Below are 25,692 nucleotides of genomic sequence, written 5' to 3' on the forward strand. Positions count from 1 at the left end.
ATTTACTGTACCTGTTTTCTCGCATCAGAATAGAAACACTTCCACTGTCACTACTGATACTATCACATCCTGGTTCCAATGAGAACTTTATACATTTATAAGTGCAAGGTTGTTGTATGTGCGCATAAACATTTCCTTAAAGAGAGTGCTAACATAGCGCCACTCACTAAAGGTATTTTGTTATTTTGAAGTATTTGTGTGAATTGCTCCACATCATAAGGCATAATTAGGTTTTATGTTGTGTAGAGAGAGTTATTTTATTCACATTTGGTATAAATCTGTATTCTATGATTTTTGTCAGTTAAGTTCCATTACCAACAGTGTTTACCTCTGACCATAACCATGTTACAGACACACACAAATAGCACACAGCTATGTTCTGTGGTTCGTTCACTTGAGTCCCATTACTTGTAGTGTCCAGTAGCAAATAACTGCTTCACAGCTATATTGTTTCAACATCTGGTCATATCAATGATACACGTGACACGTATGTAAAGACATGTTTTTAAAAGTTCCTGCGTTACAAGCAAAAATGCAGAAGCCATTAAACAGTCAACCACTTAAGTTATCATGATCATTAAACATTTTTTGTGTTGATGGGAGGGAGGGGGTTGTTTATGCCCTGGGTTATAGCATAGGACCAAGACTCTGTATTGCACAGTGGAAGAGTTTTGGAATCCACAAAAATCGAGGCCTGGACCTTCCTGCTTCATTTGTGCAATTGACTTACAGTAAATTCATGAAAAAATCATCAAAAAGGATTGATCTAACGTATACATGCAAAACATGGATATGAGCATTGGTTTTTTTAAAAAAAAGAAAAGTCAACTGATGCCAAAAAGTAATGTGAAACATACCAAAATGGCATTGCGTTTAATTTTCGGGTAGCACTTCTGTAGACATCTGTGAGCTATTTGGTTTTCATTAATATATAAAAAGAAGAAAGTCATAAACAACATTTTTGGTAAATGTTTACAGCGTTTTGTATTGGTAACAGATAAATCAATAAAGGCTTGGGGCTAAATTAAATTTAAGTTAAAAAATGACAGATCCAACTTGGGTGAAAGTATGTATGCAAAACTATATTCTGTAATGCAATTGTATCATAATTGAACTTAACAATGTATAATAACTGAAGTTAATAATGGTTTGCAGTAAGAAAAAAAAAACACTCACTAAGAGTGCTTAATCACAAAGAGGGCGTACCAATTTAAAGCCCTCTTAGAATGATTAAACCCTGATATCTTATGGCAGAGTGAAAACCCTGCCGGTGCACGGGTGTGTGTCGTGCGAGGCATATTAGGTTGGCAGGGAGGGGGTTAAATTTCTCTCTATCAAAACACATGGGAATGTGGCTGGAGCCTGGAATTGAATCAATTATTAATTAGGCTCCAGCCACATGTGTATAAAATAGGTGTTCACGGGTGGTAATGAAATTAGTAGAATTGATGTTGATGATAGAGGTATGTGTTGTCTACTTTGTTTACATTTTCGTGAATTTTTGTAAAACCTTTTGTTTTGGCCCTTGTGCCGTTTATTTTGTCGAGAGTGTTTAGTGTTTGTTATTTGTTTAAGTAAAGAATGCATTAGACACAGCTTTCTGTGTCTGTTTCTGTCCTTACCAATACCAACTGGGCTGTGACGCTACCGCATCACATATCTACACAGGGGGGTCCCTGCTTAACTTTAGCTGGTTCCTTACTTGGCTTTTGGTTTTAAATTGAAGAACCAGCAGCAGTTCTCTTGGCTATTTATGCAGCCCGGTAAAGGAGTGTGTATGAGTTTGTCTACTAGCTGCTGTCACTGCACCTACGACTGTCAATATCTCAAATCATTTAAGCGGGCAAAATTGAACCGCATCCTTCACTTTGACCTGTGATAGCCATCATGTTGGGTGGGGTTGTGTGACCTTTTGGTGTCTAGATGATAAATACCTAAAAACACTTTATACTCATTACCCAGGTGTGTTCTTTGATTCTTTAGGTTAAATGTGATCCTTTCCTGACTCTGCTGTCTTCGCTCCCTCACTGCCAGATACAGAGCGCTGCTTTCCACAGTAGCCTTTTTCTATACCTGCCAAATGAGTAAATAGACCCTGTGTTTTGTTTGACCATAGTTCGCATTTGCTTACTTGGGTGTAGGGCTGGCAAGAGAGGTGGCTGAATCAATTTGCTGTGGGCAGAAGATATGTTAAGTTTAGATTCTGTAGGTCTCCCGAATTAAAAGCAGAGTTTATGCTTGCAATAGGCAGAGCACAAGCAGTTTTCCTGTTGTATTTTGTCTTCTTTTCCCGCTGATAGTTTTCATAGAATTGAATTTGAAAAACCCTGAAGCAATTTCAAAGGCAACGGTAAATTTTCTAAGCAAAATAAAACAATTAACTATCTAAAACTAGCAAGAAACAGTTATATTAGTTTCTTGTTAGGTTTATAATGTTAAATTATATTCCTCTGAAAATATGCTGCTAATGCTCGGAGTGTTAATAAAGGACACGTGCCTACTTTTGGTTCATAGTATGCTTGCTGGCTTAAATGATTATCCAATTGGGATGAAACATTGGGCCATTTTTTAGCAGTTATTGAAAGGGTCAGGATAGGTGTTATAACAAGGATCGATCAGTCTTTCTTATGTTGCATGCAAGTCATGGTGATCTACTTTTTTACGACACTGATTGTGCTTATTTTGTACTTGCTGTACAGCCAAGGCAGTAAACACTTGTACAGTGCCATACTTGTCTTAATATGTCGGGTGTTAAAATGAATCGCTTGTTTTAATGAAAACTTTTAACAAAAACAATATAGATTTTATGCAATTTGATAACCATATAACTGCATGAATGAGATGATGAGTTGTGGGTATTACAGATGGAAATCATATTATATGGTTACAAAAGACTATACAGATAAACATCTCTCTGCTGCTTAGCCTGTAGATAGTGTGGATGTGAATCGTAATTGACCCAGGCAAGTTATGGTGGTGGAAAAAGGGAACAAATTATAAATATTATGCAATAGGTAAGCTTCGCTTAAACTAAGCTGTAACTGGTAGATGAATGAATCCTGACTATTGCTTCTGGTCAAGGAGCTGTGCAAGTTTTGAATCCAGACCGCACACACTTTATAAAGCACCCTTTTCACTGTTCTGTTATTTTAAGTGAAAGTAAATATTCATGACATATGAAATTGATGTAGGTTAAAATTTGGGAGCTGACTTGGACAAGATTGAAAGTCCACCATCTAAACCAACAACCTTGAACAAATTTTCCCTGTGAGTGAATCTGTGGGTATAGTATTAATATGTGTGTGGGGATGTGATAGTGCCATGCAGTGCAGGTTTCTTGCACTGTACAGTAGAGTACAAAACATGATTGCTTGATTGTCAGCGATTTATAAATCACTATTACTTTTAAATTAGAATGCCTTTTTGGCAAGATCATGATATTATATTGTATGTGTGTTTTAAATTGTAAATATTGTTCAGTATTCAATAACTGAACTTTGTATGCTAATGTACAGTTATGGCCAAACGTTTTGCATCACCAACTATTTAATGTTTGTTAAGTGTTTGTACTGTGTTATTTTGGCCTATGCCACCTGGAATTTAAGGATTAAAAAAAAAAAAAAAAAAAACTTTAAGAACATAATTTACACCTTTTATTTAGAATTATGTAATCAAAGAAACTACAAAGTGATATCGCAAAAAGTCCATAATAGTAGTACAGTATTTCATGTTAGATTTTAAATGTATCTATCAATGTGTCTGTTTTTCGTTAATTATATGGACAACTACAAAGCGGTATGTAATTCAATATGTTAACATTGTTCAGCCAGTTTGTCACACAGATAGACTTAGTGGTGTCGTCAGTCCAGGAAGGAGACGCACACAGTACTGCGTGGTATGAAGCGCTAGTGCGCGTATTTATTATTAAATAAATATTTAAACAAAACAAAACCAGACAAAACCAAAGGCACGATGGCCAAAACAAAACAAACAATAATCCAACATGACAAAACAAACAAATATCGCGCTGGTTTAAAGCCAGCACGATTAGCAATTGATATTCTTATCTTTCAGTTCTCTTTCACTCATGTTCCACCTCCTGAAAAACCAACCTGCATGAGTGGCTGATCCACTCTTTAGATATGCATGACCATCTCCAAATTGGCAATTGTTTAATTAATTTGGAGATGGTCAAATTATGCATGTGTTTAGGTGGATGGGGAATTTTTATCACATCCATGCTGTAAAACAATAAAACAGTGTTTAAACCACAAAACAGTAAGTTAACATAATAATATAACACAAACCCAAAATAAACACAATACGCACATTCCTTTTGTTATGATTGTGAAAGACCTGTAAAGGATGGTAAAAGCTGAAAGTAACCGTGAGTTTTTGTCGTGTTGTATCTGTCTGTCTGTCAATTGTCACCCTTATCATTCATAGAAGACTAAATCTGGGAGCTGTCACTATTCAGCCAGCATCAATCCCAGACTGCACTGCAGTACTGTTTCACTGTATAAGTCACCACTTACACAAGGAGCATTTACTGTTGGGACTCATGACCGTGACCATGTCTGTGTATAGTGTGTTATTATTTTGGGACTGAACCCCGTGGTTTTGACTGGCTTTATGCATCGCTGTATATAGTGAGTCATTATTTAAAGCAACAAATAAAGCTTTGTTTTCTTCATTAGAACTGTTGTTGGACTGCACTGCATCACCTCTACATCTGTGCACTACAAACCACTTTGCCACACTCATTCATGAATTGTTTAGTTGGGTTGTTATAGCTCATTTGATCTGTGCAATAATTTGACAAAAGCATAACTGTGTTTGTTCAGGTTTTTTTTGTAGTGAAATATGTACGATGGAATTTGAATCTTGGTATCACAACACTCATATTGTAGCATTCTTAATTGAAGGTATTTATTTGGAATTTGCTTAACACATTTACTTAACACACTTAATACTTAACACAGTTTTTCTTCTTTTTAAAGTGCTGAAACCTAAATGCATTTAATGAAAAAGGATGTGGTAAATTTACAGAAAACCAACATCATTTTGCTTCCCTGGCAGGCATTTAAATGAGTATTTTAGACTACGACTAGGCTCTTAATAGATTGTGTTTCATCATCTCATTCTTTTTGTGTTATGCATACACAATGCAGCCTTTACTCATACTATAATAAGAATAAACTATTATCATTCCTTGCAGTTAAACATATACTTTTTTCCCTTTAATCGCTAAAAAGATAAAATGAACACTACTTTCGTAACACTGTATTATGTTTGTACTGTTATTAAAAGTGTTAACATTTAATTCTATTTTCTATAGGAACCTACTCTTGAGTTGCCTAAGGTTCATTAAGATGATCAGTCTAAGCGGTTGCTGAAAGGAGAGACCCCACCACAAAGAGCTATACACTATACAGTTTATATTACACAGATAGATTCCTATGGCAGCAAATCAATATACAGTATGATCCACTTAGTTTCAGTTCTTTATTCTTAGACCTTACATTTATCTAAAAAAAAAAAAAAAAACTGAAATTGTACTGGTAGTGTCCCTTAATACTGTAGATGAAACAGTTGGAGAGGAAAAATACCCAAAAGAATGTAAAACCAAGAAAGACTAAATGTAGAAGTGATTTGTTTAGGGCAACTCGTATGTTCGCAATTATAGTTATGTTTATTGTAATGTATTTGATACATTTTATGTTTTCCTTTCCATTCTTCATAATTGCTTTTATCAAAGTCTTTTTGGTGGGACTTTGAAACTGAATTTCCTCCAACCTTATAAAGCACTTTATTTTGGGGGAGTTGTTGAGACTAGAGAAAAACTTTTCCTCATTTTGCTGAGAGAAAAATGACTGATCACTGTCCAGTCTGCAAGCTCTAGAAAGACAGTTGTCTCGATAGTTTCCTGGTCAGAACTGAATCCCTTTGTGACTAAACAAATGAAATAAATTCTGCAACTGGATTAAATTATAGATTTTCCTTTGGCACTCATCATGATGTGTTGCACTAAAAAAATTATTTATGTGAAGAGGAGAGAAAAAAAAAGCTGAAATAAGGAAGTCGTAAAGGTTAATTGATCAGGTACAGTGCAGTTCTTACAATTAGGGGTCAACAACTAATTAAAGGGCTCTGGAGCAGCCAATGATATAGACAGATGTATAAAAGCAGGTTTGAACCTTCAAAAAAGCAGAAACTTAAACGCTTTTCCAATGCTACTAAAGAGATTCAAATCAGAACATGGTTCATAATCGATACAGACAGTTTGTTTTATGTGCACAGGCCAAGAGCCTGAAGGGAGTAATCTAGATTCTTGGAGCCAGTAAAAGACAATAGTTTCAACAACTTTTCTGAGCAAACTGCCTCCAGTAATCAAATAATTCTACAATTGCATTGTATTAACACACTAAAAAAAAAAAAAAAAGACGTCCAGATTTTCTACTGTAGTGGCAATAAAATCAGTGTGAGTTGGAGCTTTTTGTACCCTTAGATAGAAGGGTAGTAATGAATTTGGGCACCAAAGTGGAACACTTTCCTCCTTAACCATTTTTTGATGATTCCAGATGATGACATTTCATAATGAAGATTGTTGGCAGTTTATGAATTAACCCAGTTGCCTTTTCAGAGCCCTATTTCTAACAGTATGGTTCAAGTCTCGTAGAACAGGACTTCCTCATGCAACAGAACTATGCAATTTCAGTTAAGTGATTTTGAACCAGTTTATTTGTTTCCAGAAACATACTGGGGCCAGATTCTCCTAAAAAGATATTCAAAGATTTTGCAAATGTATGCAAGTCTGTGAAATTCAAAAGAGTTGTGGTGACACTGAGACATATTTACATGTTACCTCACTGTCACACACAGGCTTGTTCAGTCACACATTTATTTTTTTTTAAATCGACCTAAAAAAAGCAAAAATTGTGTTATAGTTGTTTCTCTTCAAAATATAATAAGCAATGCAGGGTCATAGGCAGATATGAAAAATCACTGAGGCACTTGCCCGTTTTAATAAAAAGAGTCGGTGTCAGTAGTCTGCACTGACAGTAAAGATTTTGAAAAGCCCAGAGATATCAACAGGACTTGGGAATTAATGTGCACACACAACAAAGCATGAAATGCATTTTTATTTATGGCACAGCAACATGTAAAAGATATAAATAAATAACTACTAATATGATTTGAACCAAGGCCTGTCCCTCTGGTGCCTCATAGATGGCTACAGCCGTGCAATGAGCATTCACAGGTTTACAATAAGTAAATTAAATAAATCCAAAAAGCTACTCTGTATCACAGACTTAATAAAGTCTAATTGCAGTGTATATTTTATCTTTTAAACAAAACAACCATGTTTTTTCCTGCTTTACCACATAGATGTTATAATGACCCCTTTCTAAAGAAGTGACTATAAATCTGTTTTGGTTTATTACTTGGGGTGTTTGGCAGTCCATCTGTCTAGCATCTTTTTTTAAAAACAATTTTCCACCTACACAGATCACTTTGTTCCATCAAAGATAAATGGAAGTTCACATTTCCTGCTCTGTATTTACAGTAGGTGTATTCTTAGTTAACTGTGCTACTGAATTTTAAAATCTTGTAGTAGGCCACCTACAAAGAAAGTACTTTACATTCCTAAAGTGTACTTTGGTTTCTCTACATTTCTAAATTGCTCAAACCAAGGAATATACTGAGTGAACAGGATAGCACTGGGCAATACTAGAGTATTGTAAGGATGATGATGTTTATTTATCTCTATGTAAATATGGGGAATCGTATTGGTATGTCTCGTGACTGTGTCTGCTCAGTGAAACGAAGGGCAAAACGGACACTACGACAGCCAAAATATACTTTTAAATTGAAGGCTATGATTTTTTAAACAAAGTTACAGACTGGAATTACAAGCTACTGTACTCTGCTCACCAAGCAACTCTGCTCTTGGAATCACCAAGATTCACATTTTGTTATCTTGTTGTTACCTTTATTAAATCGTTAACGTTATTTCCCAACCCAGGAAAAACAAAAATTGAATACGGCAGTTATTATCACTGTCTCAGATTTAGCACGTAGCATGTTAACATCGCTTTTTTTCATTTCTTTAAAGTGATTAATAAAATGTACCGGTAATTTTATTTTAAATGTATGGTGCTTGCTGGTAACTTATTACCGTAAATTAGTACCGAGTGCAGCAACCATTAAATGTATTTATCTAAATGCTAGAAGTATCAGAAACAAAATTCTAGAACTTGAAGCTACTGCACTAACAGGTAAATATGATGTGATAGGTGTTACAGAAACGTGGTTGTCTGAGAGTGATGGGGACGAATTTAATATTTGTGGGTATACACTGTATAGGAAAGACAGGCAGGACAGAAGAGGAGGAGGGGTAGCGCTATACATAAGAAACAGTCTTGAAGCCCAGGTGTTAAACCTGGACAAAGAAAATAAAACCGAATCAATATGGGTCAGAATAACGGACAAAAATTCAAAAGGCATAATAATAGGAGCATGCTATAGACCGCCAGATTCAGACGGTGAGCACAATAATCTGTTATACAATGACATTAGAAATGTGTGTAGCAAAGGAGAAGCCATACTAATGGGGGATTTCAACTTCCCCCAAATAAAATGGGAAAACCCGGTGGGTAGTGCGAAGGATGAAATAGAAATGGTGGAAATGACAAATGACTGCTTCCTAACACAATTTGTGAAGGCACCCACTAGAGGGGAGGCATGCCTTGATTTAGTCTTTTCAAATAACGAAGATAGAATAACTAAAACAGAGGTCAGAGAACCACTGGCAAACTCAGACCACAACATGGTCTCATTTGAAGTGTTTTTTAAATCCCCAAAAGAAATGACTAAAGCTAAGGTTTACAATTTTAGAAAAGCAAACTATGAAGGTATGAAACAGAGACTAACAGAAGTAGATTGGAGTAAAATAGAGAAAACACCCACAGAAGAAGGATGGTTATTCTTCAAAAATGTAGTACTAGAGGCACAAAACAATTACATCCCTAAAGTAGACAAATCTAAATGTAAAACTAAATTGCCAAAATGGTTTAATAGATCAATTAAAAAAAAATATTCAGCGAAAAAAGGCACTTTACAGAGCATTAAAAAAGGACCAAAAAGAAAGTACGCAGAAAGAGTACACAGAACTGCAAATGCAAGTCAAAAAGGAAGTTAGAAAGGCCAAGAGAGAAATAGAAATGAACATTGCTAAGGGAGCTAAAACCAATTCCAAAATGTTTTTCCAATATTACAACAGCAAGAGAACATTCAAAGAGGAGATTAAATGTTTAAGAGATACAAATGGCAAAATCGTAGATGAAGAAAAAAAAATAGCAAATATGTTAAATGATTACTTTTCACAAGTTTTTACAAAGGAAGATACTGACAACATGCCCCACATGTCATCCAGTTCCTATCCAGTTTTAAATAACTTTAGCATAACTGAGGCAGAAGTGTTAAAGGGACTAGGAGCTCTTAAAATAAACAAATCCCCTGGGCCGGATGAGATCCTCCCAGTAGTACTCAAAGAAATGAAAGAAGTAATTTACAAACCGCTAACCAAGATCATGCAGCAGTCTCTTGACACAGGGGTGGTACCGACAGACTGGAAAATTGCAAACGTAATACCGATCCACAAAAAGGGAAACAAAACTGAACCAGGTAACTACAGACCAGTAAGCCTGACTTCTATTATATGCAAACTTATGGAAACTATAATAAGATCCAAAATGGAAAATTACCTATATGGTAACAGGGTCCTGGGAGACAGTCAACATGGTTTTAGGAAAGGGAGATCGTGTCTAACTAACTTGCTTGATTTTTTTGAGGATGCAACATCGATAATGGATAATTGCAAAGCATATGACATGGTTTATTTAGATTTCCAGAAAGCTTTTGACAAAGTCCCGCACAAAAGATTAATTCTCAAACTGAACGCAGTTGGGATTCAAGGAAACACATGTACATGGATTAGGGAGTGGTTAACATGTAGAAAACAGAAAGTACTGATTAGAGGAAAAACCTCAGAATGGAGTGTGGTAACCAGCGGTGTACCACAGGGATCAGTATTAGGTCCTCTGCTATTCCTAATCTACATTAATGATTTAGATTCTGGTATAGTAAGCAAACTTGTTAAATTTGCAGACGACACAAAAGTAGGAGGAGTGGCAAACACTGTTGCAGCAGCAAAGGTCATTCAAAATGATCTAGACAAGATTCAGAACTGGGCAGACACATGGCAAATGACATTTAATAGAGAAAAGTGTAAGGTACTGCACGCAGGAAATAAAAATGTACATTATAAATATCATATGGGAGATACTGAAATTGGAGAAGGAATCTATGAAAAAGACCTAGGAGTTTTTGTTGACTCAGAAATGTCTTCATCTAGACAATGTGGGGAAGCTATAAAAAAGGCTAACAAGATGCTCGGATACATTGTGAAAAGTGTTGAATTTAAATCAAGGGAAGTAATGTTAAAACTGTACAATGCACTAGTAAGACCTCATCTTGAATATTGTGTTCAGTTCTGGTCACCTCGCTATAAAAAAGATATTGCTGCTCTAGAAAGAGTGCAAAGAAGAGCGACCAGAATTATTCCGGGTTTAAAAGGCATGTCATATGCAGACAGGCTAAAAGAATTGAATCTGTTCAGTCTTGAACAAAGAAGACTACGTGGCGACCTAATTCAAGCATTCAAAATTCTAAAAGGTATTGACAGTGTCGACCCAAGGGACTTTTTCAGCCTGAAAAAAGAAACAAGGACCAGGGGTCACAAATGGAGATTAGAAAAAGGGGCATTCAGAACAGAAAATAGGAGACACTTTTTTACACAGAGAATTGTGAGGGTCTGGAATCAACTCCCCAGTAATGTTGTTGAAGCTGACACCCTGGGATCCTTCAAGAAGCTGCTTGATGAGATTTTGGGATCAATAAGCTACTAACAACCAAACGAGCAAGATGGGCCGAATGGCCTCCTCTCATTTGTAAACTTTCTTATGTTCTTATGTTCTTATGTTTCAACATTCTCAGGTCCAAACCGTTTGCAAGTGTGTGTTGTGTGTCCACACACACATTTTTTTATAAAAAAAATTATAGTCGCATAAATCATATATATTATATATATAGCTATATATATATATATATATATATACACATACAGACTATTTGTGTGTGTACCTGCTATACGTATGCCGATTACCGGAATTAATACGCCTGTTTTATATACTATTATTTTTTTTATAGTTTGACCACGACTACAACTGATATGTCGAGATACGTTGGCCGTTGCGTTTCGCAACCGCAACGCAAAAAAACATTTATTTTTGGTTCTAAAGTTAATTGTAATAACTACGGGAGAAAAATTAACACCCCCCCAAACAATGGTGGGGGGGTGGGGTTGTACTGTGTTCTTCAATGAATAGGATATAGCCAGAATACTGGATGCAGCATGCCACAAATAGGTACTGTACTTGTAATTCTACTTTTATTATGTCATTGTTATTATTATTATTATTATTATTTATTATTATTATTATTATTATTATTTATTATTATTATTATTATTATTATATACTATTTAGTGCTAGTAGTGACAAATACTGTAATAATAAAGAGATTCAAAGAATAAAACAGTACCAATATTATTAATAGTTTAGCTAATGCCTTTATCCAAGGTGACTTCCTTAACTTTCTCCAGCAGCTTATATTGTTCGTTTTGGATTGTCCTTTTACTATAGCAAACAAAAGGCTTTGGACCCAAACAGGGTTGTTATAGAGAGGGTGTACTGTATTAAGTATTTGACTTATGTGTTTAATAGATGACAAATGCGCATTTTAATATATAATGTGTTCACCTTTGTTACTTCATTTTTGTTAGTTTTCACCTCCCATAGTCTCAACTTTTAACAGAGGGTGTAAAGAAGTTTGGATCAGAATCCAATATCATCCCTTACAAAAAAGTAACATACTGCAAGTATACTTGTGCCAGAATTGTCTGGTTTTAGTATACTGTTGGTACCAATATACTGTCCTATTTTGGATATTCTTTTTGTAAATAATGCAACGTAGTTGTCAAATATTGGACATTTATTAGATAGTATCTTACTTAGCTTTTGCATACCTGCATTGTCTCTTGCTAGATATGCCCCTCCAGATTCTGACAAATACTTTTAGAAAACCAGAAGCAACTTCTGCTCTGGATCAAAAAGCTGTAGTGCTCTGCGGCTGCCCGCCTGTGTGGATAGCTATCAAAAAACTTCCAGTTCCAGACCCTCACAATTCTCTGTGTAAAAATGATTTAAATTAAACACTTTTCATTGTATATCCAAGCATCTTGTTGGCCTTTTTTATACCTTCCCCATGTTGTCTAGATGAAGACATTTCTGAGTTAACATAAACTCCTAGGTCTTTTTCATAGGTTCTTTCTTCAATTTCAGTATCTCCAATATGATATTTATAATGCACATTTTTTATTTCCTGCGTGCAGTACCTTACACTTTTCTCTAGTAAATGTCATTTGCCATGTGTCTGCCCAGTTCTGAATCTTATCTAGATCATTTTGAATGACCTTTGCTGCTGCAACAGTGTTTGCCACTCCTCCTATTTTTGTGTCATCTGCAAGTTTAACAAGTTTGCTTACTATACCAGAATCTAAATCATTAATGTAGATTAGGAATAGCAGAGGACCTAATACTGATCCATGTGGTACACCGCTGGTTACCTCACTCCATTTTGAGGTTTCTCCTGTAATAAGTACTTTCTGTTTTCTACATGTTAACCACTCCCTAATCCATGTACATGCATTTCCTTGGCGTGGGATACCCTGAGATACTGTACCTATATTGACTACAGTGCACTTTGTAAAAATCACAGTCCATAGGTCCATTATGCGCAACTTGACATTTTTTTGGACAACCAAATGTCGGCAATAGACAATAGTACCATTACCAAAATTTTACGAGCCCTGTAATATATATTGGACACAAAATGTATTTAGGTATTTACTGGTACATAACATTTATTTTATGTAACATCAAAATTGTGAGTAAAATATTTAGTACGTCTGCCTTTATTTTTGAATACGTTTAAAATTCAGTTTACTTTACAAAGAAATAGAAAAAGGAAGTGGCTGTGGCTATACCGTGGTTTTCACTTTCTGCAGAAACCACCACATTGATATCAAGCTTTCTGTATGTGGGGAGCAAAAATTGGCAGAATTAGTGTGGGAAAACTGAAAAGAAAGTTAAGTTGCAAACAATTCTTAGTGATTTGTACATTTGATAAGGTACATGTAAAAGTGTTAGCGTGGTAGCAGCATGGTGAAGTTGTTGCGGTTTCTGGTCTTCCAAATCAGGCAATTCCTTTTGTTTATGGGATTGTGATTAATAATGAATGTGTTGGGTGGAGCTGAATGTACTGTTTATTATTATTATTATTATTATTATTTATTATTATTATTATTATTAATAATGATGATGATGATGGTGATGATAATATCATTTTCATCGTTATATCATTGTGTTGCCTTTTCAATTGAATATGTTATCAGCTTCAGTTTGTACAATAATGAAAGGTAAGACAATTGATTTCAAATCCCTAGTTAATGCTACTTTTTAATAGCTTTATTCAGGTGTCTGTAAACAGTAAAACCAACAGCAATATTGAATTACAGTTATACAATGGTGTCTTTTTTAGTTTTCTTACTGTTTACCAGCCATTTAGCGCAGGTATAATGTGCGGTCTTTCAAACCAGGAGGTGTGATCAGAACCTTTTAAATCGCTCCCAGTGCAGAGACCCGGGTCACTGAAGGAGCACTTCCAGCTTGGTGTATTTTTTTAGTCGTGCGTTTATTTGTTGTATATCATGTCCATGTTAAACAGGACATGATATACAACAAATAAATTCTAATTTGTCATTTAGAAATTTTAAATATACGTTTGTGGAAGTTGAGTAAACAGCAATTTAATGTAATTGCTGTGTGTGTCTGTCAGAGGGGACTGTCCAGGTAAAGAATTCCAGTTAGAATTTGCCAAATTGTAGTCCAGTTGAGGCACTATCAGAGTGGTTCCGTCCTACAGATTTGTACGGTATGGGGAGGCTTGGGAATGTCAGTTAAACAGTAACCTTCCAGCACTATTGCACAAATTGTTACTTGTAACTTAATTGGGGTGATTTTGTGGCAGTGAATGTCTGTATACACATATATGCAAATTTTAGTTTTTAAAGGGATTTAAAAAAAAAAAAAAAAGTTTATTGAGAGAGGGAGAGAGAGAGAGAGAGAGAGAGAGAGAGGGTGAGTTTTGTGGGTCTATATATTGACTCAAAGTCACCTCATAAAGCTTGTACTTTCCAGTCCTAGTTATTTTTTATTTGTATAGCTCAACAGTGTGGTAGTAATTTAATTCCATGGTGTCTGTCAGGTGAAGCCCAGTGCTGCCAGATTACCCCAGTGTGCTGTCAGAGCATGTCAGTCCTAGTCTTTCACCAGCCAGGCATTTCTGATTCCCACAAACTTAACACTGGGTCCTTTCAGAGATGAGCCTCTGGAGCTGCTTTTTTTTCACTTTATGTGGGCTGGGTAGCCTAAGAAACATTTGTTATTTATCAGATTGAAAAGACTTTTAGTTTAAATAAAATTGTTTAATTTGATATAAAATTTCCTAATTCCCTTCAGATTTTTCCCTTCAGCTCCCTTTTTGTATCTACATCATTGCCAGTATTTTCAGTAAAGGTACAACTGATAAGATCCTTGGGCTTGCCAAGGTTGATAGTGTCCAGGGTTGTGAATGTAATTGTTGTATGATCGAATGTCATGAGATATGTCAGTTATGTCAAACAAGACCAGATTAATGTAAATAATGTACAGGGTTTGTCCTATTAAGGTGCTTTTGTATACAGGTATGAATTTGTGTAAGAATGCTGCCCAGAATCCTATTAATGCTACCTGTTTTTATACTTTGGTAACAAAAATGATAGTGTTATTAGGAACTGTTGTGCACATTAATTACATTATGTTGTTGAGAAAGTTTAGAAAACAATAGAAGGACCAGATAACTTTCTTAAGATACACGCTGTCAGGAGAGTTATTAACAATCAATCCCAAAGAGCTGAATAAAAAAGAGAACCAGCTTTCCATAACGTTTAGTTCAAAACAATAATAATAATAATAATAATAATAATAATAATAATATGATTAATGAGTGCATGACACAGTTTGCCAGCACATGTTGAGATTGAGTAGGTACAGTAGTTCAAAGACAGAATAAGCCCATCGCTTCATGGTGGACTAGTACTGTATGCCACTTCTATTAAAAGAAATGCTTCCCTCAGACTGGCAGTGCTGTGCACTAGATGTTGCTGATGTGTCTGAATACAAAGACACTGGCTCATACAGCTTGCATTACAAGTGGTTATGGCAATCAACTAGAATCGAAGCCATAGAGTAGTCTAACAAACATATTAAACAATATATTGCTTATTAAATTTAGCAAGATCCCAACATTTTTCCTTGTTGTTTGTTTATTTGTTTATTTCTGTGTTTATTTATTACCTAAACATCCACAGGTTGTTTACAGCTGGGGTGACACAATCACTGGTAAGAGTATGTGTTCAGGTAGATTTACCTTGTAACATGCACAGAGAAAACACAGTAGCGTTGCTTCAGTAGTTGTTGCTTTAGCTCACTCATTCAATGTTTTTCATCCACACCCCATCGTTTCTTTGCTATATCGCTAATGTGATCTGTTTTTTTAATACGCTTTCTGTTTCAGGTTTGCTCTGGGCGATGCCCGGCGGCCTCTCCATGAGACGGCCACTTTAGTGGAAGACATTGTTCACACCCAACTCATTAATTTGGTAAGAATATTTCAAACTTTTACTTAACAATAGACATGTTGTTACCTATTTAACTTACACAGTGCATGTTCTAACTGCATGTGCAAGAGATGTGCCTCCTAATTGTTATTACTTGTCAAATTACCAGTGAATTCCTGTCAGAATCCCAGTTTGACATGAATACATAGTTTACAAGTAACAACCTGGATCGGGAGCTAAGAGATGTGCAGAGGCTCCCAAGATTTAAAATATTTATTTACGGCATCATGAAAGTCATGGGAGCAACATACTGTAAACATTGAAACAGCCTGACTTATACACAAAACATGTCATCAATTGAGGGTGTTTACTGGGTTATGTGAGATTTCCACTAGATCCATTATAATACCCCCCCCCCCAAAAACACTTTTTGGAAGGCCAGACTTGATATAAACTTATTGATGGATGTCTTTAAAAAGGTGGCAAATTATAAAGATGTCTTTTGACAACCAATAAGGGGACTTACAATCGCCAATATAATGTAATTTAGTCATGTTGTTTCAGAAAGTGTGAAGTGCCCCTCATGTCATTCAGATCATTTGTTCATACCCCACCAATATACACCATATTACTGACTGATGGTCTTGTAATTCAGTATTCTGAACAATGTACCATTATTCAACAATTCCAAAACATGATACAGAATTACAGTTTTACTACATCATTTAAACATAGCAGCTTTTAAGAATGAAAAACATTAACACTAATATTTACACAGGGAAATTATATACAGCAAAACAAGATAATGAATACGAAAACATGAGGAAAGTGCAAACAAAAACAGATCATATGCAGCCTATTATTTGGTGTGGAAATCTGCCCAAAAGACATTCTTCATTGAGTGGTCACCCAATAAAATAGTGTGCTTATTGGTAACTTAGTACAGGAATGAACATGTGCAGTACTGGATAGACATATCACTTCATACAGTAGACACAACATTGCGGTAGCAATACTGTAATGAAAGAAAAGTAGTACATTACAGAATGTTTTTAACATAATCCTTAACAAATATATGCAGTGTACAGTATGTAGACTCTAAAAGTAAGTGTAAACCACAAACAAAAATCATTGAAGCACAGCCACAGATATTCTGTAATATACAGTACTGTGGTAGACTGACTAGCCAGCAATAAACATGTAAGAGTACACAAATGCACTTCACAGGCATACACAGATGTACTTGTACTGTTTTTATATTTTCTCAAAAAACAAAAACAAAACAAATACAATTCAAAAAGGCAGCCCCTGACCCAGACCCAGCTCTTGGCAGCAGAGCCTGTTTGTTTTCTTATTATACTTGTATTGAAACTTGGCCACAGTCTACAGCAGGAAACCGTCCCCCATTCACACTGTACATTGGGTTGTTCACAGACCTGTTTGCTGTCACCTTCTTGTCACACAACACAGATGCTGCTTATATACACATGCATTTCTGTCCCTTCACCCACCCGACCCTACACTTGTTTGTATCGGGCTGTCTAAACAATTTTACAGTTGGGAGCCAATTAATTATTTACTGCAAAATGGTGTATGTGGGGCTTTGAGATGTTGCTGTAATTAGGAGGATTACTCATTTTTTATAGAATAATATATTCATATATATATATATACTATTTTTCTTTTTTTTTTTTTTTTTTTTTTTTTTTTTTTTATTTTTTTTTTTTTTTTTTTTTTTTTTATTTTTATATCGGATTATATTGTGAAGTATATATCTCTCATATATATATATATAATACACACATACACACATGGTGGGTGTATGTGTATCGACGAATACGGTGTATCATACACACCCATATATATATATAATGTGATATATATATAGCATATAATCTATATATATCTTATATATATATATGATATATTATATATTTTCATATATATAATAAAATATATTAAAGTGATATATTAAATTGAAATGTGCCTTATATGTAAGCTGGTGTCAGTAGCATTTATTAATAAGTTCTTTATTTGAGCTTTTATTGCAATTGTCTTTATTTTTTCAGCGGTAAGGCTGGAGTTGTCATAAATTTAATACTTTCTCGTTAGCCCTGACCTGAGGTGACCTTAATGTTTTGTTCAAGAATGAACTTTGCTAAGAGGAGGGCTTGTAGCAGCCATGCAGACAAGCTGCTTGTTTAACCTTTCACCTTCTGCCCTGGGACAGCTCTGAGCGGCAGAGGAAGTGAAAGTGCCTCTAAAAGCACATTGCTTTGACCTCTGACACGTGTGTGGGACGGAACTCTTAAATCAGGTGTTGTTTTAACATGTTTTCTTTTTAGTCAAAATCATGAACACCATCATCTTTTTATATTGTTTATACAGTGCATTATTATTTATTTAGTTATACAATAGTATTCTTCTTTCTGATAACTCAATTACGTCTTGAACACTGGAGTGCTATTTGAGCCAAATAGTTGATTGCAGCATTAGAAGGGTGTGTATAACATCTGAGCTTTGTTACAGCTAAGGAAGGAAAATAAATAAATACATAAAATAAAAAAATGTAACACTAATATTATTACACAGGAAACCGTTCTAAAGCTGATCGTTTCAACATAGGTTAATTACAGTAGGTACCAACCATTCTTAAAAAGTTTGTATTAGCACATACAGTATGCTGTTAATTCTGTTGAATCACTATCTGTTTTATCTGTATTATTGATTAAGTAGATTGTATACAAGGCCAAAAAGGAAGTAGTCCCTCTCTTTTATACATCATACCCAGAAGTGAAGTGTTTTTGTCTTGTTCCTTTAATAAGGCCATGTCAACCATCAGCAGTTGTGCCTGTATACAGTATCCTGACATCAGGAGCCAGTTTGGACAGATTCTTAGTGAAGTGACTTCCAATTATAGGCAAATAAATTATAATATCAATCAGAGTGTCAATTTGCCAATCTGTATAGTCCAGACAAATTAAATGAATTTCGACTATTCCCAAATGGTGCATAAATTCTGTAGGCAATGTTTGTACAACACCAGAATATTCTACAATATACCACTACAATACCAATATTTTAACAGTAAAGCAGTAATAAAAGCAGACAAAATATACTTGTTTTTCCTAACAGCACTGAAAATGTTAATCTGTATTCCTGCACTGTGGGAATAGATATGATTTTGATGGGGTGGAGTATATTGGTCTGAAAATGTAAGAAATAAATCATTATTGAATAATCAACAATGTGTAAGAAAAAATTGTTATTTAAACCAAGCTGGAATACTGTCGGACACAAGTATATACTGTTGTAAGTAAAAATGAAAGGATTTACTAAATGTGAATATCTGTTTTGTTTTTTCCCCCCATAGCATTATTGATTTACCTCTCTATCTAGAGCAAAACAGCTAAAGACAAAACAGCTTAATTAGTTATGGGTGCATTATGAAAACAGAGAAGTCTAATTCAGTTGTGAAGGTTTGATCTAGGCCACTATGTTTTTTTTCTGTTGCATATCACAGCATTTCACATCTGCAAGCTTGATCCATCATCATATGCCTGCATATTAACTCTTTGTCATTCCCCATATGAAGTCACTGAGTATGTTTTACCTAACACAGTGAAGGTAAATTATAAAGAATTTGTTTACAATAAAATGTACTTTCTTACGTTATTTTCCAGTACAAATAACGAGAGCGAAAAGAGATTATGGAGAGTAAAAATTAAAATTGTTATGAAGGTGATAATCTTTAATTAATTGCTTCCTTTTGGGGTTTTTTTTGTTTGTTTGTTTTTTTACAAATATATTGATAGTTGACTGTCATTTTTAAGCCTGCTAGTTAAGCAAGACCACAGTAGTAATGGACCGAATTGCACAATGAATTTCTCCCAGATGGTCTGTGAACACCCTCTGTCCCGTACACGTCTACACAGAGTGTGTTCCGGTTTGCTAAACTGTGTGTGTGTGTGTGTGTGTGTGTGTGTGTGTGTGTGTGTGTATATATGTGTGTGTGTATATATATATATATATATATATATATATATATATATATATATATATATATATATATATAGACACACACACACACACACTGAGTGACTTAGCACAAAGTTCAAATGTTTGGGTTAGGCAAAAGATTGTTTCCATCCTGTGATTCATTAGGTCCCCATGGTACCTCTGCTTCCTCTCTCCTAATACAATTACAGGCTATATTAGTTTGCCGTATTTTGATAACCTCCTAATTGATGTCCTGCTCAGGAAGTTGTACTGTGGCCTCATAAAACATTGATTCTTTATTATACCTAAATATGACAAACACTGCTTTTAAATACCAGCCACTATCTTTTAATCTAAATGTTATCACTGAAGTTTAAAAAGTCAAGCAAGTATATAGTATTCTGTGTATTAGAACTTATTTGACATATTACGGTAGTAATATGTAAAATAGTAATATTACGGTTACAAAAGATCTGTCGCATTTTTTGTTGAGTTTTGTTAACATGAAATTAAATATGACAGAAATCAAATAATGGTCAAATTATCTTTGTCTTTTGAGCTTCAGTATAACTCATATGTTTTTCTTCCTCCTGATATGTCATCTAAGACCATATGATCTTTACCTATGCTGACCTCATAATGATCTTCACCTATACTGACCTCGTACAGTGCTGCATCACACAGACAGTACCGTTTAACCTGCATCACATTGTTCTTACCCTCCCCACTTGACAGTACCAAGCAAAGCTCCTTATATTTGACCATGTTCTTACTATAAGCTCTGAAGACAAGCTAAGACATATACAGTAATCCGTCCCATATCCAACTGTGGCGGGCCAGAGTAAGGGTGGATATGTAAAAAGGTGGATAAATTAATCCTGTTTTAAATGCCATTATACACAGCCGTAACAATTACTATATTCACACAGTTATTGTTTTGAGATTCAGTTTTTATTAGGGAGCTCTCCTAAATCCCTTGTTTAGAAAGATACAGGACAGAGTAGCTGTCTGCAGCGTTGGTGCATGCATTCGCTGATGAATGACAGGCAGGAGATCGAGGTGGAGGTTGAAGTTGATACACTCCGCAGGCAAACAGGATTTATTTACATTGCACATCTCACGTTGCACACAGAGCACATACAACACAGTGTACAAAAACTTTGGTGGGAGCTGCAATCTCTGAACTAATGTTCTCTGTTCAATAATAAACTAACATTGCTGAAGAGAGTGATCATAGCGGTTTGTCTACTAATCGAACCTTTTGACACCAATGCCTTTTTCAAAGTCTCTTTTGAACTGATGTTGTATGATTTTTTCCTTTGTGAATTTGATTACCTCTCCTGTATCAATGGCATTTAATATCTCTTAAACGGTCACTGGTACTGATAGCCCTGCAGTGGCCTCCCTTGGTTTAGGGTGTGGATAGTTTTAATACATGCTTCCCACTCCATCCTTGGACTATTATAGGTGTTTAATTAAATCTGTTGACACATTAACTATTATCCCTATTTTTGACAAATGATATATTTACCCTTAGCGGTCCATTTATTCAGTGCTTGTCAGACATGTCAGGTCCAATTTATTTTCACACGCGCTGTTTATTTTACACACGCTGTTTATTTTTATTTTTTTCACAGTATAACAGGTTTAAAAGGCATTGCATATCAAAAGGACACTTGTACTGCATCTCCAGCCAAGCTCCACCCCTTGTTCACTGTATTTTTCACATACCTCTTCATAGTCGTGCATACTGATAAATCCTCTCCTGATCACTTGTTTTATCACCAAACTCCTCTAAAATGCACTCCATTTGGATTATAACCCCACTTCCGGTTTCCCTGTGTTGTCACTTCCGGGTCACCTTCACACCTCCCACAAAGTCCACCACACTTGGTGTCAGAAGAGGGATTGGAGGATGGACCCACGGGTGCTAAAAGCTCTCCTGGAGGATCGACGCAGCGATGTTGAGGAGCGGTGCCAAGAAGAGAGAGACGACCTGAGGGATGTGGAGAGGATAGGGCAACTGGCTGCGGTCGTAGACAAGATGACCTCAGTGTGTTTGGCAGTCCAGAGCATGGTGGTGACCCGGGACCGGCAGGGCCAGCAGCAGCAGCAGCGGGGCCAGTCCAACCGACCTCATCAATAAGGCTCCAGCAGATCACGCCGCAGGATGACCAGAGGCCTTCCTGACCACCTTTGAGAGGGTGTCTACGGTGTCGGGATAGCCTGCCTGGTAGTGGGCTGCTCTACTGGCCCCCTGCCTGAGTGTAGAAACTCAGGCAGCTTACCAGGCACTAAGCAGCGAGGCGGCCCTAAACTACACAGAGGTGAAAGAGCTCCCATTGAGCACCTCGCCTCCAAAGTGGAGCCAGAGGTTAGCTCCCAGCTGGGCATGATTAAACCCTTCGCCCTTTGTCTAGGAGTATAGGACTGCAACTTTAAACCACCTCAGGAGGAAGCCGAGATAGTCAGCCGGGAGGATACCCGTTGCTGGTTCGCAGACTATCGGCAAGTCTGTTTTATTTTATTAACTGTATTTTTTTAACTTTTGATTTATTCAGTTTATTTTCAAACCATGATTACCATTGCTAATATCCTTGGTGGTTGTTTTTAGTTTTGTTTTGTGCAATACAGGACTGTTTATTGTGTTATAGTGAAAAACAACCCTGACCCGGGTACCATTGTTGGTACCGAGGTCATTTGGATTACAACCCCACTTCCTGTGTTCCTGTGTCGTCAGTTCTGGGTCACATTCACTCCTCCCACAAAGTACCACAATGCTGTACTAAGACCTGCCACTATAACTAGCAAGAGATGTCCATTGTTATATAATCATATATTGTATTAATAGAACAGCCAGAGAGAAAAAGGTGGAGGATAGATTATTTTTCAATAAGTTAGTAAAATAGATTTTGAACTGAGTAAGTTTTTCATTTTACCTTAATATTCTCATGAGTCATTCAGTAGCTATAGGAACTAATTCATGATACAACCACCTTAAACACCATTATTTTAAGCTGGAAAATTGTTGTCAAAGCTTAGAACAGTAAAAAAAAAAAGGTTTTATTGAATAATGATAACATTTACCTTAATATATGGTATGCACATGTCATTCTGTAATTTAAAGATAACACCCTTCCCTAACTCCAGTTTTCCAGTATGGTTTCAGCTTTAAAACTAATCACTAGATGACAGAAGCCTCCAAAACAAGAAATGCAGTACTCAATAAGGTTATTACACTGACACCTAGTGTTCACCAATACCTCTTCTCCCCACACCTTCTGTGAACTTGAGCTGGCTGTGCTCAGATTTGTGACATCAAAGCAGTATGTGTGTTCTTGCTCCTTTTGCCACAGCCATGGGTCTGAATTAGCACAGGGCGTGAGATCACTGATATAAAATTACAAGGTATTTCTTTAAGAGGCCATTGCTTTGCTAGTCATCCCATGCAGCTGCATTTGTTTATTTACCCATTTTCTGTATGATTTAATATGTTAGAATTTTTGTTTCAAAAACTCATTTTTTAAACTTGAAATATGTTATATTTCCATCTAATTAAAACTAGTGTTAACTGTGAGGCATGCCACCATTTTTGGAACGAAAAACAAATAGTATTTAATATTACAGTCAGAACCCTTTTCTGGGAAACAGTACTATTTTTTTGTACTCTTGTAGGCGTGACTTAAGGTTATCTATCTTTTTGGTGATATCCTCTTTTGGGGACTATAATGCTATTTTAAACTGAAATAATTTTTCAGTGATAATTGCTCAGTGTAAAAGCGATTCTGGCTTTAGGCTTGTGAGATTGGAGGATGCTGATACGCCCTCAGAACGTCCATGCTTTGTGGGGACTACAGTGAGGAGAATAAACATAATTTGACATTTCAAATGGGGCTGGAAGGAATAATAATTGGTCTCTCTCTCTCTCTCTCTCTCTCTCTCTCTCTCTCTCTCTCTCTCTCTCTCTCTCTCTCTCTCTCTCTCTCTCTCTCTATCTCTATATATATATATATATATATATATATATATATATATATATAATATAAAAATACTTTTTTTTTTCTAAATATAAGTATTCAAATCAAACTCACAGTGCAAACAAAAACGCCTATGCTTAACAATGATATTTTCAAATTAGAGTTTGATTTATAGCTTAAGAATGACAACATTTAATTTGTTTAACTCAATTACAGTCTGTATTTCACAAGTTATTAGACAGGCCTACAGTACATTTGTAGTAGGCTTAAATGTGATTAAAATATGAGCTGAAGGTCCCAGGTTCCCCACAAGCCTCACAAATTGATTGACTGCAAGTTAGGCCTAGTTGTCTGTTCCACTTATAAACCCAAACATTGCAGAAAAAAGACATCGCATTGGGCTGACATGCTAAAAGGGAATCAGAGTTCACTTGGCTGTTCTCTTAACGCCAGGTGCAACAGTTGGCTGGAAAAGCTATGGTAGGCAGTTATTTTAAAGCACTTTCCTGGTCCAGTGTTTTTATCAAACCCACGAGTGGTGTATTCTGCAACTACTGCAATTTCTTGTTTAATTCTTTAAAGCTAGGCCACCACTATAAATTAAATAAGTAGACAAGGGACTCCCATGTGTCTGTGTACAGAAGTAATATATGTATGATTTGGAGTAAAGTATTTATTGTGCAGATCTATTTAATTATAGCAGCCAGCTGGTAAAATGTAGTTCCAGCATCTAATTTTTTCACAGAGCGTGTGTTAGTGGTTGGAAAGCAAAGTGTTTTAATGAGTAAGTGTTGTTTTATTGTGCCCGTTAGAAAGAGGAATAGGTGAGTTTATTGTTAAGCACATAATACCTTTTCCTGATTTCCAAGCCCACGCCAACTGGAGGTCATCTGTTAAAGCCCAGGAATCTCATTTGTGGTGGCATTGATTGCATTGCATCTTTCTAGATTACATAGAACCATCTAAAGTACTATCTGCTGTTTATTTCATTGTTTCATAACATGGACAAACCAAACATGGTTAGCTGAAAAGGGTCTGCCCATGCAATTGTCTTAGTACAGCCATATCGGTCTGGCTCTCATCAGTCTGATCACACTTATATTCCTATATTTCTATCTACTTTATAAGGTCAGACACATCTGAAGGCAAAATATACCTACAGTACGGAAAAGTTCAGAAAAGAACCTTGAGTGTTAGTGCTCACTTAAGTGTGCTTTCTGAATATGACTAACTAGCTAACTTAGAGCACTAAAGTGAGAGACCCAGATGTGATGTTTACGCTCAGTGTTTATTTAAAGAAAACAAAACAAAAAACACTGGACACTGCCAACAAAGGGTAGCACACAACAGACACACAACAAAAGGAATAGGAAAGGAAAATGCAAAAAGGCAAAACAATAGAACACTAAGAAAACACACCTAACAAATTAAATTTGACACTGAGCGCTACTCTCGCTGTACAGGGAGGTCCTGCTGACACTCACTCCTAAACTTTTAATTGTGATTTAAAATCCCTAAACTAATCCTTGCTCTGGATATTAATAACTAAAACCCCAAGCCCGGTTCTGCACACACTGGTCAGCAGTTTTGCTTCCTTCGGGTTGGTTAGGACAGGGTTGTCCAGGGTAGTGTGGATAGTCCTGGTGCTTAGGCTTTTCAGCAGCTTCGAGGTTTTATCGCAAGATGCTCCACCGAGACATGCCAGACTTCTGGTTCGGGATCCGCTGCTAGCCAATCCTCAACTACTTTTCCTTGCAACCAGAAACAGCAGGTAGCATGTCCCAGACAGAGCTCTAATTAAAAAAAACAAAATGAACAAAACATTTCTATTTCATCTTCATGGCCTTAGCCCTGCCACTTAGGCATGAGACATCT

The 25,692-nt window shown here is 36.0% G+C and overlaps 1 protein-coding gene across 3 annotated transcripts in view; it reads left to right on the forward strand.

Moving 5' to 3' along the window:
• Positions 1-25,692, forward strand: part of LOC121317432 (transcription initiation protein SPT3 homolog) — a 189,004-nt gene that overhangs the window by 80,718 nt on the left and 82,594 nt on the right. For all 3 annotated transcript variants that reach the window (XM_041253362.1, XM_041253363.1, XM_041253364.1), the window contains one exon: positions 15,799-15,883. In XM_041253362.1, coding sequence (XP_041109296.1) covers positions 15,799-15,883 — 85 coding nt within the window. The remainder of the gene's footprint in view (positions 1-15,798; positions 15,884-25,692) is intronic.

This window comes from Polyodon spathula, chromosome 6 (assembly GCF_017654505.1).
Source record: "Polyodon spathula isolate WHYD16114869_AA chromosome 6, ASM1765450v1, whole genome shotgun sequence".
Classification (NCBI taxonomy): domain Eukaryota; kingdom Metazoa; phylum Chordata; class Actinopteri; order Acipenseriformes; family Polyodontidae; genus Polyodon; species Polyodon spathula.